This window comes from Vitis riparia, chromosome 13 (assembly GCF_004353265.1).
Source record: "Vitis riparia cultivar Riparia Gloire de Montpellier isolate 1030 chromosome 13, EGFV_Vit.rip_1.0, whole genome shotgun sequence".
Lineage (NCBI taxonomy): Eukaryota > Viridiplantae > Streptophyta > Magnoliopsida > Vitales > Vitaceae > Vitis > Vitis riparia.
In genome coordinates this window covers 21,875,351-21,889,441 of record NC_048443.1, presented here as the reverse complement: position 1 = coordinate 21,889,441, position 14,091 = coordinate 21,875,351, and the positions used below count along the sequence as shown (strand labels likewise).

Sequence of the window (14,091 nt, the reverse complement as noted above, 5' to 3'; positions counted from 1 at the left end):
GAATTGCAGATTTTTTGACCTGCTACTGGAGGTTGAAGATGACCTCCAGCACATGCCACACATGCCACATGTGCCGCGTGTTCCCCACTTGCGAGTCAAGTATGTGAGACGTGTATAACCTCATCCAGTGTCCGTTTTGAGCCTCGTTTTTTCCTACGCGCTTGTTTTTTTGTCATTTATTTTTTTGGATATATAATTTTATTTTTGGGGGGTCAAAAATATTTATTAAATAATTATTACTTATTTACATGTTTTAATTAGCTTACAATTCTTTGGTATAATTTTTTGTTGAGAATTTACCAGAAATTATGCTAATATATATGGAATAGGAGTGTAGTACTCACTCTCTCTAGATTGAAACTTTTTCAAACATACTCTTCTACTTGGTTTAATTAGTTTAAAGTGTAATAAAAAAAATAATTGTTGTTCAAATTCTTGCAACTATAATTGATCATTGATCATTGAAAGTACATTTTGTGACGTACTTCATCTTGTTTGATCATATGCATATATATCGCTAATATGCACTATTGTTGTTGGGCAATATTGTTTTTTAATTTACCCAATTTTGGAACGTTGCATGTGAATTATTGAGGTTATTTTACCAAAGTGATTTAACCATCAAAATTTGCAAGTTTATGAGTTCCTATTTTGTTGATGGGGAAAATTTTAGATTAATTTGTACAATCATCTGCCCAAAGGAGGTTATTGTGCAAATTAATTTAACAACATGAGGATATTGAATGAGATAAATAATTTGATAAATTTGTTTGCCCAAAGGAAATAAATTTTAATGAATTATTGTTGATCTTCATGTTTAGAGAATAGTTGTTTATTGTGGACTTTGCCCAAAGGGGAGTTTATGATAATACAATTGATTCTTGTATTGTATTGCTTATGCTTATTTAAGCATTTAACCTATTGCCCATAATTGATCTAGTTGCAAATTTTTGTCAATCAGTTTCCTTTGTTGTGAACAACAATAATGCTACAATTGAAATTCTAAGTGGGTCGAACTATAAAAGATGGAGATCAGACATAGAGTTTGTTTTAGGGATGATGGACTTGGACATGGCTCTACGTGAAGATGAACCTCCTAAACCTACTAATGAAAGCATTGAAGCTATGAGAACTCATTATGCGAAATGGGAAAGATCGAACCGTTTGAGTCTCATTTCAATCAAGAGGTCCATTGCTGAGCATCTCCTTGGAGGAATACCTGAGAGCAACAATGCTAAGGAATTTCTTGTTGCTGTGGGAAATAGATACCAGGCATCTGACAATGCCGAAGTTGGTATGGATGAATTGATGAATATGAGGTATAATGATATGAAAGGGGTTTGTGAGTATATCTTAAAAATGGTGCATCTTCAGACTATATTGAAAGCACTAGACATTTCCATTCTCGATAAGTCTATTGTTCATCAAGCCCTCAATACTCTACCATCTTCTTTCAGCACCCTGAATTAGTCTTGGGGTGTGAATGACCTGATCACTAAGTCTGTGGCTAAGGAAGAAAAGCTGAAAAGAGAAAACGGTGTTATCTGCTTGTTCTTACAATGTTGAAAACGGTGTTACTAAAAGACCCTTGACTAAGGAAAGATCTTCATTGCTATGGCATAAACGTTTGGGGCGCATTTCTAAAGAACGAATATAACGCTTAATTAGTTATGGGATTCTTTCTCGCCTTAATGCTGATGACTTAGAAATTTGTGTTGATTATGTGAAAGAAAAATTGACAAAGACTAAGAAAAATGGTGCAACTCGTAGTCAAAATTTGTTGGAGATTGTTCATACAGACATTAGTGGGCATTACTCCACTACCTTGTGTGGCAACAAGTACTTTATTACATTCATTGATGATTTCTCTCGATATGGCTATGTATATTTGATCAAAGAAAAGACAGATACTCTTGAAATGTTCAAAGTTTTCTGAACTGAAGTTGAGAAACAACTGGAGAAATTCATCAAGATTCTAAGATCTGATCAAGGTGGTGAGTATTATGGGAAGTATGGTGATGCTGGACAACAAAAGGGACTTTTTGCAAGACACTTACAAGATAATGGTATTGTTACTCGGTATACTATGCCTGGTAGTCCTTAACAGAATGGCGTGGCAGAAAGACAGAACCGCACTCTTATGGAAATGAAGAGGAGCATGATGAGTAGATCAAATTTACCAGAATACTCATGGGGTGAAGCCATTAAAACAACAACCTACATTCTGAACCGTGTTCCTAGTAAGTCTGTGCCTAAAACACCATTTGAATTATGGACAAGCAGAAAACCCAGTTTGAATCATTTTAAAGTATGAGGATGTCCATCTAAGGTGAAAATCTATGATCCTTCTTTAAAGAAGATAGATTCGAGAACTACTAGGTGCTACTTTATTGGGTATCCTAGTCACTCAAAAGGAAACAAGTTTTATTATTCGACTCATGGCACTAGAGTTGTTGAGTCTCAAATGGCAAAATTTTTAGAGTTGGATGTTGCCGATAGTATACCCTCCCAATCCAATGAAAGAGTGGAACCCATGGATGTTATTTCCTTACCTTTGCCAGTCTCAGATGTCAACCTTGATGTTGGAGCTTTTGATTATGGGATTCAGCAAGGAGTTGCTACTGTCAATTTCCCCATTGTCGAAATAAACCCTATTGTAGATGAGATTCCTTTTGTGGAAATGAGGAGATCGCAAAGAACTAGAAGGCCTGCCCTTTCTAATGATTATTATGTTTACCTCGGAGAGGGAGAGTATGACATTGGAGAAAAAGTGGACCCTACTACTTATCGCGAAGCTCTTAGTAGTGATAAGGCAAATGAATGGTTGATTGCCATGAGAGATGAGATGCAATCTATGTCAAAAAATGATGTTTGGGAACTTGTTGATCTTCCCAAATGATATAAACCCATTGGATGCAAATGGGTATTCAATACCAAAAGAGAACAAAGGAAATGTTGAAAGATACAAGGCTCAGTTGGTTGCTAAGGGGTATACACAGCGAGAGGGCATTGATTTCACAGAGAGTTTCTCACCAGTCTCTACCAAAGATTCCTTTAGGCTAATTATGACGTTGGTAGCTCATTTTGACTTAGAGTTTTATCAGATGGATGTCAAGACAGTTTTTCTCAATGGTGATTTGAGTGAGGAGGTCTACATGTCACAACCTGAAGGATTTAAGGCAAATGGGAAAGATAACATGGTATGCAGATTGAAAAGGTCAATTTATGGTCTCAAGCAAGCTTCTCGTCAGTGGTACTTGAAATTTGACAAAATTATGACCTTTTTTGGTTTTATAGAGAACAAGTTTGATCAGTGCATTTACATGAAAGTCAATGGGAGCAAGTACATTTTCATGGTTCTCTATATCGATGACATTCTACTTGCTAGTAGCGATGTGAATCTCTTGAATGATACCAAGCGTATTTTTTCTGCTAATTTTAACATGAAGAATCTCGAAGAAGCATATTTTGTGCTAGGTATTGAGATTTATAGTGATAGATCTCGAAACCTCCTTGGACTATCTTAGAGAGCTTACATCACTCACGTGCTTAAAAGATTCAATATGCAGACGTGCAAAGCTAGTGATGTACCTGTTGTGAAGGGAGATAATCTCAATAATGAACAGTGTCCAAAGAATGATTTGGAAAAGGATGTCATGAAGACTATTCCTTATGCTAGTGCCATTGGTAGCCTGATGTATGCACAAGTATGTACGAGACCTGATATTTCCTTCATTGTTAATGTTCTTGGTAGATAATTATCAAACCCTGCACATGATCATTGGGTTGCTGCAAAGAAAGTCATGAGATATCTACAAAGAACAAAGGATTTTATGCTTGTGTATAGGAGGGTGGATAATCTTGAGATAGTTGGATACTCAGATTTTGATTTTGGCGGTTGTTTTGACGATTGCAAATCTACTTCAGGATACATTTTTATGTTAGCTGGTGGAGCCATTTCATGGAAAAGTGTCAAATAGAGCCTAATTGCATCCTCGACCATGTATGTTGAGTTTGTAGCTTGTTATGGTACATCATCTCAAGTTGTTTGGATAAGAAATATGATTTCAGAGTTGCAAGTTGTTGATTCCATTTTTTGACCCATTGTGATTTATTGTGACAATAATGCAGTTGTGTTCTACTCTAAGAACAATAAGATCAATACGGGTTCTAAGCATATGGAAATCAAGTACCTTATAGTCAAGGACTTAATGAAGAAATGAGATATTGTGATTGAGCACATAAGAACAGAGTTCATGCTAGCTAATCTGCTAACCAAAACTTTAAAGCCCATAACATTCAAGGAACATGTTGTGAATATGGGTATCATTGAGTCTTTTGATTTTTTGGTTTAGTGGGAGCTTTTGTGATTTCTCTTATTTCAATTATTGTTTTGTGTAAACATTGATCATTATTATTATGCGACTTGCAAAATTAAAATCTTTTTATTATGATCATCATTATTAAATATTATATTATAGCATATCGTAATTGAATTACATATAACATGGTATCTTAAGATATTGAACCTTAAGAATTACAATTATATACTATTGGATGTCACAAAAACCACTTTTGAGATCTTGTGGTGCATTGTTGGTGACATATGACTTGTTAAAGTCAAGCAATTTCATATTGTTGAGAAATTGTAATTATAATTTCATTTTGCTGGTAAATTGTAATAAGGACTAATGAGAAACAATGCATATAGATGATGATCACATGTTGGCATTGATTTCTTACTACACTACTGGGTTTACGATCCATGTCGATATGGTTATATTTATTCATGACTATAAGAGGCATTATGTTTGTTGAGATTAACATATAAACCATCATAGTCCAATATTAAGACCATAGGGGGAAAGTTCTCAGCGCTATATAAGTATGGACTTCTTTTAACCTTGTAAACGCGTTTTAAAGTTGTGAGAGCCTCTTTAGGTTCAAAGCAGACAATATCTACATGGTTAGGAGCGGGTCGTTATAAGAACCTTCATTTTTGTCACCTCATTCATGTTTAGTTGATCAATATTCCCACTATTAACACATTAAAGAAGCCTAACCTTGCTTTATCCACTTTTTGACACGTTGCACTCTAAGCTTTTGATTAAAAATATATGCTTGTTAAGCTTAAATCTCATGAAAAAACTAGGACTCGGACTATTACTAAGTACTATAATTGCAGTCTCTACACTTGGGGTCCTAAGCTATTGTTTTGTACCAGTTTTGGGCTTTGGGTTTATTACTTGGGCTTGTGTGACATTCATTTGATGGTTTTTGGGCACTGTACTACACTACATGACAATAAGAGGTGGGAGATGTGTGCCACTCATTTGAAGAAAGGTGAGGGGAGAGCAAAATCTTAAGGGATAGGGGCATTTTTCTGAAGAGAGGTGGCCAATGATAGGAAGGAGAATTTTAAAAAGGGAAGGAAGAGCAAAAAAAAAGGAGGAAAAATGGATGAACTAGAATTTTTAGCAGTTAGAAGGACAAACAAAAATTTTCAATGAAGGAGAAGAGAAGTAGATTTTTTCTGATGGTAAAGAGGAGCAAACCAAAGTTTTTTATAATAGTGAAGGGATCACAAATCAATATTTTCTTGAAGTAATGAAGGGATCAAAAACCAAAGTTTTCTTACACTAGTGAAAGGATAAACAACCATAATTTCTTGGTAGCAAGAAAGAAAACCAAATTTTTCTTGAATTTCAATAGGATGTGAATTGCATTCAAATATGAAACTTGATTGGTGCTAGATTGATTGTAACCTTTAATCTGGATTGATTTTATATTCAAAGATAGGTTGATTTTGATTGAAAGAATGAGCAGGTTTTAGGAGTTAATGAGTTTGAGGCATTTCAAATTCTTTTTGTGGTAATTTGGTAAAAACAATTTTAATAAGAAAGGACCGTCATCTTTAGAGATCTTTTGGTTAAATTCAAAGAACATTTAACCCTAATTTAATCCTAGAAATAAATGTAGTTACTTAAGTTGTCATCCATATTCTTACCTATGCAAGTCGATCTTTCAAAGTCACATGTGTACCTCATCATTTTATTTCTTTATTTGATCCACCTTGGCATGTTGTTGTATTCATAATGTAAGTAATCCCCAAAACCATATCCATTGGTTAATTAATTGAATGTCAAAATCTCCTTAACATGTATACTAGAAACCATAGGTTTATGGGACTAAAAGTGTGCTATGGCATATCCCGAACCTTTTTTATGAGTAACTTGATTCCTTAAATCCATTCATGGTTCACAAAACTTGTTTTTTTTTTTTTTTCCAAATAAGGAGTCACACATGATTTTATTTCTTATTTTGTTTTTTTGTTTTTTTTTTTTAAGTAGTAATTTCAACTTTTCAAAAATAAGATTTTCACAATAAAAACAAGTCTCACCATCAAGTGATGACGTATCGATTCACATCTATGGAGAAAATGTAGGTCCACAAAGACTTTTCTCACTAAGCCTAGCAAATATTAATTTTTAATTTTAGGAAAGAGTATAGTGGTTTGTTTTAGGCTTATGCCATTGGTATAATTCACCATTTCTTTTTGACATTTATCTATTCAATTTTAGAAGTGTGTATGAATGGTTGACCAAAAGCCCTAATTAGCCATACCACTTACTAGGCTCGAATTATGACCCTAATTAGTAGTAACCATAGGAGTGAAGATGATTAGGAGTACGACTACTAGACTATTTGCACCCGATGAGGACATGCTCCTTGCCATGCATTGCCTTTCCTAAAAATGTATCTATAACTTTCTCCATAGGATTAGTCTAGTTGTTACCTATTTTCCATGGCCTTAGGTACAAGAACCCATGTCTTTATATTTGAGATTTTGATGAAGTTTGCCTGACCTTTCATTACCATAACTATTGCACGAATTATGTTTTACTTAAGCCTTTTTTGTTCTCATTTAAGGAACAAGCTAAGTCATGGCTCAACTTCTTGAGGCTTCAAAGCATTAGGACTTGGCAAGAAATGCAAGTCAAGTTCCAAAATAAAAGTTTCCTTAGTCATAAGACTAATACGCTTAAATGTCAAATCACAAATTTTGTAGTTAAAGATAGTTAAATTTTTTTTCGAATTTTGGGATAGGTTCAAAGAGCTCTTGAACTCATGTCCTCATCATGAGTTCAAGTTTTGGAGAGTTGTGTCATACTTTTACAACATAATTGGCCCCTAACTTATATAAACTCTTGAACTAATGTGTGTGGGAGAATTCCTGACAAAGGTCTTAAGGAAGCCTTAAGTTTTCTCATGTTTCTTGAGGAAAACTCAAGAGAATGGGAAACCACTACAACCTATGAGTAGAACCCCTTAAAAACTAATTGGTATTTTGTGAGAGTAGGTCAAACCTTTTTATGACATTCAACCACCATTATTTGGGTAACTCATCCTTGAGTTTGAAAACAACATCATTACACTCAACATAATACTATTAAGGGGGCAAACACATGCTAATTGTAATTTTTTTTTCAAAGTGTGTGCAAGTGTCTATCGCTATGATTAACTCCAGCACTACTAATTTTTTTTTAAGGGGGATAAGATGGCTACCTAGATATGGTTGATGTATAACCAATGTTAAAAGTGCCAAAAAAAAAAAAAAAAAACAAACAAACAAATCAAAGGTACACAAAAACAAGAAGCTTAGTCCATTGAACAAAGTATTTAATTGGGTGAGAAAAAATACCAACCTAAAATTATTAGAGTTGACATAAGTTGAACATTTGACCAATTCGTCAAAACTTGAATATGCATATTATCCTCTATTTGTTTATTTTTAATTACATTATGTATTATTTTATTAAAATATAAAACACGTAAAAAGGATAAAAAATAACTCAAATCTTTTTTAGTTTTTAATTATATTAGACTAATAAATTTATTATTTTTCTTATACTTGAATTTGAGAATGGATGCTTGAGTTTATGACTAATTATTTATATTATATTAATAACTAATGATTTATTTTATAATTTTGAGATATTCAAATTTTAATGTATGAATCATATTTTATAAAATTTAAATTAATTATTTTATTTCATAACCTCCGGAAATCGAATTGGGCATGGCCATGATTTCTCAACCCGAAATCAGATCAAGTTGACGCCATCCGAATATATTGATTCATGGGTTAATCCTCTATCCAGTTCAACTTTTCACGGGTGTTCCAGAGAGCGAAGATGGGGAGGAACAACAACAGCGACAGCGAAGAAGACGAAACCCTGTACTACCGCTATGCCTCTTCCTCAATTCCTAACCCTAACCCTAAATCTAACTCCTCCAAACTCCAGAAAAGATCCAGCGGCTCCGGAAGTCTAGCTCCTTCTAAATCAACGGTCTACGTCTCCAACCTCGACTACACCCTTACCAACTCCGACCTCTTCACCATCTTCTCCACCTTCGGCAAAGTCGCCAAGGTCACCATCCTAAAGGATCGCCACACTCGCCACAGCCGCGGCGTCGCCTTCGTACTCTTCGTCTCCCGTGACGAGGCCATCGCGGCCGCTCGTGAGATGAACGGCAAGGTCCTCAATAAACGCACCCTCACCGCCTCTATAGCCGCCGACAACGGTCGGGCCGCTGAGTTCATTCGCCGCAGGGTTTACAAGGACAAGAGCCGCTGTTACGAGTGCGGAGAGGGCGGCCATTTGTCGTACGAGTGCCCCAGGAACCAGTTGGGTCCCAGGGAGCGTCCGGTGCCGAAGCGCTCACGGCGCGGGCAGGGCGGGAGTGAGGCCAGGCAGAACGGTGATCACGACAACGGCGGATCGGATGGCGGGGAAGCATTTGAGGATGATAATTGGGCGTCAGTGGTCGATACTGGTGCTGATCAGAGGTTATTAAAGGGAAGTGAGGGTTTGGAGATGAGGAAGAAGGGGAAGAAAGAGAAAAAAGCAAGTTATTTTAGTGATGAGAGTGACGAGGAGGAGTGATTTTGAAGTGGGTTTTGTTTGAAATGTAGGATTTGAATTGGGTCAATGGAGGTACGTTTTTTTAATTTTGCTTTATTGGCGTGCTTTTTTGTTTTTGGTTCTGTGTTTGCAATTTCAGTTGTGTTAATTAATGTTGGCTGGAAATTTAGAATGTGTGATTTTTAGGTTTGGATTTTCAGTTTGCTCTTGCAAATTTCAATATCAATCGTCTTATACATAATTTTATTTACATGTCATCTTTAATCCCTAGGAGGCTAGGTGGAATGGTATATAAGCATTAACATCAGAGTTACTACTTCATAATTCGTTGGGATTGCAATATGGAAGTTGCAGTATGATTTAGACTATTCTCGTCCATTAGAGGCGTATAGGATCTAATGTTCCCAGGGTTGGTATTTTCCCATGATTGTGTATAGCATTGGTAATTATTGAAGAACTTGGGATGAGGAACAATCCCTGTCTAGAGCTACTTCTGCCTTAAGGTTCTGCATGTATGCAGGTTTTGTGTTATTCTGTTGGCAGTGTGGAGTATGTCTGAAGTTAATTCCTTTTTACAATCGTTGTGTTCATGTTTGAGTTCTTGGTTCTTTTGATAAAACAATAAGGTTTTGGGTTAGGATAATCCTAGTCTACAAGAGCAAAGGAACAGGGTATCCATTATTGTGTGTTGTAGGGTTCTGTCATAACCTATAATGAGTTCTTAACTGCAAGTGTCTGTCCATTTTGTGCATTTCCATTATTATTATTGGGGGCATGGTTGTTAACTAGTAAAACGTGTCGTGTATAGTTTTTCTATTTTTTCCTATCTTGTATTGTAAGTTTTCTTATACAGAGAAAAATAAATAGAAAAATATGTATATGTTTGAATATTTAGTGAAAGTATACAAGATAGAGTATTGTATATCCAATTTTATGGAAGATAGTAGGATCTAAAGAGTTAATTTATATCATATCATTTGAAAACATTGAATGTTAACATTTTGACAAGTTCAAATTAATGAAGTATAACTTTAATATATAGATTCATCACATAATCCATAAAAATAAACTTCTTTAATTTTAATTATGATTTTTAGTTCCAAATTCTAACTAGGTATATGCATTTATTTTGTTGCTAATTGATATATATGTGTGTGTGTGGGTGGGTGGGTGTGTGTGTGTGTGGGTGTGTGTGTGTGGGTGTGCACTTACACATGTGTGCGTGTTATCTTCAAAGTTAGAGCTTTTCAGGTTCTCGTCATTATTCCTTTTCAACCAAAAAAGAAATAAAAAAAACTAATTCATGAAATAAAGGTTTTTATTCACTTATCACCATCATTTTCATTGTTAACGTTCAAAGCATTCAAATGAAAATTCTTCAATATTCATTGTAAAAATAAATTACTTGGCTTTTAATATGGTATTTGACAATAAGAATGCAACTTTTCATATGAGATTATTTTACCTATTTCTCCTTTCTATGAGTAATTTTAATCTTTTAATATATTTTAAACAATTAATATAATTAATTCTTTTAACAGGAAAGGAATTAATTTGATTGTTTTTAAAAAAATTATAGAAAATTGTTGAATGTAGACATTCTTGTATCATAATATCATGTATTGTATCATGTATCATAAGATACACTTTAAAATAAGATACGGAATATGATATATATCAATTTTCATAAAAAAAAATGTATTGTATCATATATTCATAAGTTTTTAACAACTATCATTGGGAGGTAACACTTGTTTCTTGTACGTGGCACTGAAGGAGAAATCTAAACCATCTCAACCAAACAAAGCCTTATGCCAACCACTTGGCTTGCTAATATTAACATCAGTACAATAATTTGCTATCATTATCCCTAGAGGACTTGCTTAAGTCCTCTAGGGATAATGATAGCAAATTATTGTACTGATGTTAATATTAGCAAGCCAAGTAGTTGGCATAAGGCTTTGTTTGGTTGATTAGGAACATTATTTTATCTTGAAACATAGTATTGAGATTGTTTCAGTTGGTACTTTTATGGAAACAAAAATCTATGTTTCATTATTAAGGGGAGATATGGCGTTAAAGTATGGTAGTTGTAGATGCTCAAATTATTCATAACATTTTCTGTTGGATTCTGTGATCTAACATATTGTGCAGCTGATCCAGTGATTTCTCAATTATTGGAAATGTTTTAGAGCTGATGCAGTTATTTTGTTTCACAAGATTCATTCATTTCCATAGCTTATGTCTCAGTTTAAGGTTTCAATATCAGCTATGAGATTGATCAGAAGGTGAAAACATTTGCCTTTCCTTAAATGCATCAGTTGAAAATTTTATGGGTGGATGTTTTTTCTTTATGGTCTAAATTTGTCAATCTTATAGGCAACTTCTATACGTTAACATTGCTTTTGGTGGGGAAGGTGTGGTCAAGAAGGGTAACAACATTTGGTGAAAAACAGGGAAGTCAAAGTATAATTTGGGTTGTTGGGTATGGTATATGTTCTACTAAGGGAGTTGGTATATGGGATTTAAGCTTTTGAAAGTATGAAAATTCACTTTTCTTTCTTCTCCTTCTCCTTCATCTTATTCTCCTTTTTTTTTTTTTCTTTTTTTTTTTCCTAAATTTATTTTTTTATTTTTGGTGGAAGTGTTTGTGACCGTGTGGCTGGTTGTGGATAGAAGTAGCAGTGTGGAATTTGGGGAAGTGGAATTAGGGTGGGTTGTGGTGTAGAGAGATCATGTAAAATGATGGCATTGTTGAGTGGAAGGCGATCAAGGAGCTGCTTTAGCACTTGAAATAAGATCTTCTTTATAAGGAATGGGGAAAAGGGGCGTCTCTTTGTGGCATGATTGTTAGTGTGAAAAATTATATATTGTTAGAAACCATGAGCAAGTGATGGCTTTGGAAAAAGAGCTTGTGGTAAATGGTTCTGAAGTTTAGCCTTCTTATAAACAATTTCGTTTGTTATGAGGTATGATAGGTATGATACAGGACAACCAAAAGTAATCCATATTCCTTCTGTTCACTTGTTCAGTGTATGTCTATATGTGTTTGTGTGTGTGTGTGTATGTGTATATGTATATATATGCTGTATCTGACTATCAAAATGGAAACTTTTGTATCTATGGATATGCTGTATCTGGCCGTCAAAATGGAAACCCTTTTTTTTTTTGTGGAAAATTTCTATATGTCCAGATGGGTCAGTGTAGGTACCTTTTTCCTTTTGCCTTCTGTTTGTGTGAAAAGCAGATGTTTGCAGTAGCCTTTGTAAACTTTTGCTGTAAAAGTTATATTTAACAATGGCTGGTTGGCAACTCTTCCAACGAGACTTTCTTTCGGTAGTGTTGCATTATTTGATGCTCCTATAAGATGAATTAGATTTTACTTTATAACATTTCTCTGTAAATGACCTTAATAAATATCCGCCTTTTTTTTCACTTATGGTTGACCGTTTGCTTTATTTTTCAGTCTGGAACAATCTCAGTAAGGGATGATTAATCAACCAGGTGCAGGATTCAAGAGGAAGCTCAATTTTATGGTACTGGGGGCAATTACTGCTGTCCTTCTTCATCTATCATTTCCAGGAGATTTCAAGTTTGATTCCCAGAGGATGAACGATGAGATAGCAGTGGAATGGATCCTTGTATAGTAATTTTAAGAGGGAGAATTTCATAGAATTTATTGATTACTGTGGCTTTCTTGAAACACTGAAGTTGATGAATATCTACAGGCTTCGGTTGTTCATGTGATTACCATCATATCGTTCGTCAAATATGTTTTGGAATTGAAAGGCTGTTGGTGGCAATTTAGGGTAAAAGTCAAAAGTCTGGAAGTTCACATATATGGCAGAGAAAGCATTGATATATTACCTTTCCAAAAAAGAGACTTGCAGAAAAGATTTGCAACTTGTCCTCGTTCATGCAACCAAGTAAGCTGGGCATTGGGAATGAGCATACATCGAGTATGGGATGCTGGTGCGGTTTAAGCTTCTCCAAATGAGGAAACAGAAATGGCCGCCTTCCATCTGACCAGAATCCCAGCCCAATTCAGACACTGATGTAAAGCTTCCACACAAAAATCACTCACCAAGGGCTGCCCTGGCACTCCTGGCAAGCTCACATTGTATTCTTCTCTTTGGAAATCCAGGTGAAGGCGCCCCATCATTTGGAAAGCACTAGTCCATAAGAAACTGCTTTCCATTGAAGAAGAGGCCACCCTCTTTCAAGACCATCACATTGCCCAGGGAGATGGGAACAAACCTAAATATAGGTCATTCAAGGCTACAACTTCCACTGTGCCCAAGGACTTGTATTGGAGATGAAACCACATTCCATGTTCACAAACTCTGGTACTGGGTGGCCCTCAATGACCTACCTACCAAGCAACAATTTAGAGATACACATCCCCTACCCTTCTTGGTTTTCTCTTTGGGGAAGGTGGGGAATTCTTTGGGCTTTTTGGCTTTGTAACAGCTCATTTCTGGCCTGAACAGACTTACCCAAATCAAATCTGTTATCCTGAAAGCATTGTAGCCCACCCAAAAGGTCAAATCCCTCCTGAAAGAAAATGAGGAATGTTCTTGTATCCCATGCGATACCCAAATCCCAACACTGGTCCAAAGATTCTAGCAGAAAGCCAAAACCTCCTTATCCTGATCCCCTTCAAAAGTATCCCTTTCTTCTTTCCACAATGTCGACTGTTGATTCTCCCCTCCCCTTTACACTTCCTGTGATAAGCTTGAATGATTTTGAGTTCTCTTGCCATTATTTGAACTTCATATAGGAATGTATCCACGCATCAAATTGATGAATGAATTTCTGGTTTCTAAGAATGATTTGAATTCTCTCTCTCTCTCTCTCTCTCTCTCTCTCTCTCTCTCTCTCTCTCTCGTATAATAGCCTGAAATCGTTAAGCATGCAGACAAGAAAATCATAAGTGAAAGTTATGACACTGCATGTTTTTAAGTAGCGGACACTTAAAAAGTATGTATGTCCTCTTAGATACTTGATGTTTGCACACCTAACATCCATTTATTTATTACTAGCCTTTTTAATGGCGTTGATCATGGATTGTACCTACAAGACAAATAGATATTAGACGTGCTTGCTTGAGATAATTGGTGTAACATCAACGCATAAGACATTTGCTATTGCATTTATATATTTT

General features: G+C 35.3%; 1 protein-coding gene and 1 non-coding gene across 2 annotated transcripts; one reads left to right on the top strand and one right to left on the bottom strand.

The window, feature by feature from the left end:
• Positions 1-7,038: 7,038 nt before the first annotated feature.
• LOC117929415 lies at positions 7,039-7,146 on the bottom strand. Its single transcript, XR_004653761.1, has one exon. It is a non-coding gene; the product is annotated as a small nucleolar RNA R71 (small nucleolar RNA).
• A 973-nt stretch (positions 7,147-8,119) lies between these two features.
• LOC117928898 (U11/U12 small nuclear ribonucleoprotein 31 kDa protein) lies at positions 8,120-13,756 on the top strand. Its single transcript, XM_034848998.1, has 2 exons — positions 8,120-8,999; positions 12,394-13,756. Exon 1 carries the CDS (start codon positions 8,196-8,198, stop codon positions 8,946-8,948), a length of 753 nt encoding a protein of 250 aa, XP_034704889.1. The 5' UTR covers positions 8,120-8,195; the 3' UTR covers positions 8,949-8,999; positions 12,394-13,756.
• The last annotated feature ends 335 nt before the right edge of the window (positions 13,757-14,091 follow it).

What these genes read in the sequence shown, in the direction of transcription:
- LOC117928898 (XM_034848998.1), top strand. Translation starts at nt 8,196, where the DNA reads ATGGGGAGGAACAACAACAGCGACAGCGAAGAAGACGAAACCCTGTAC.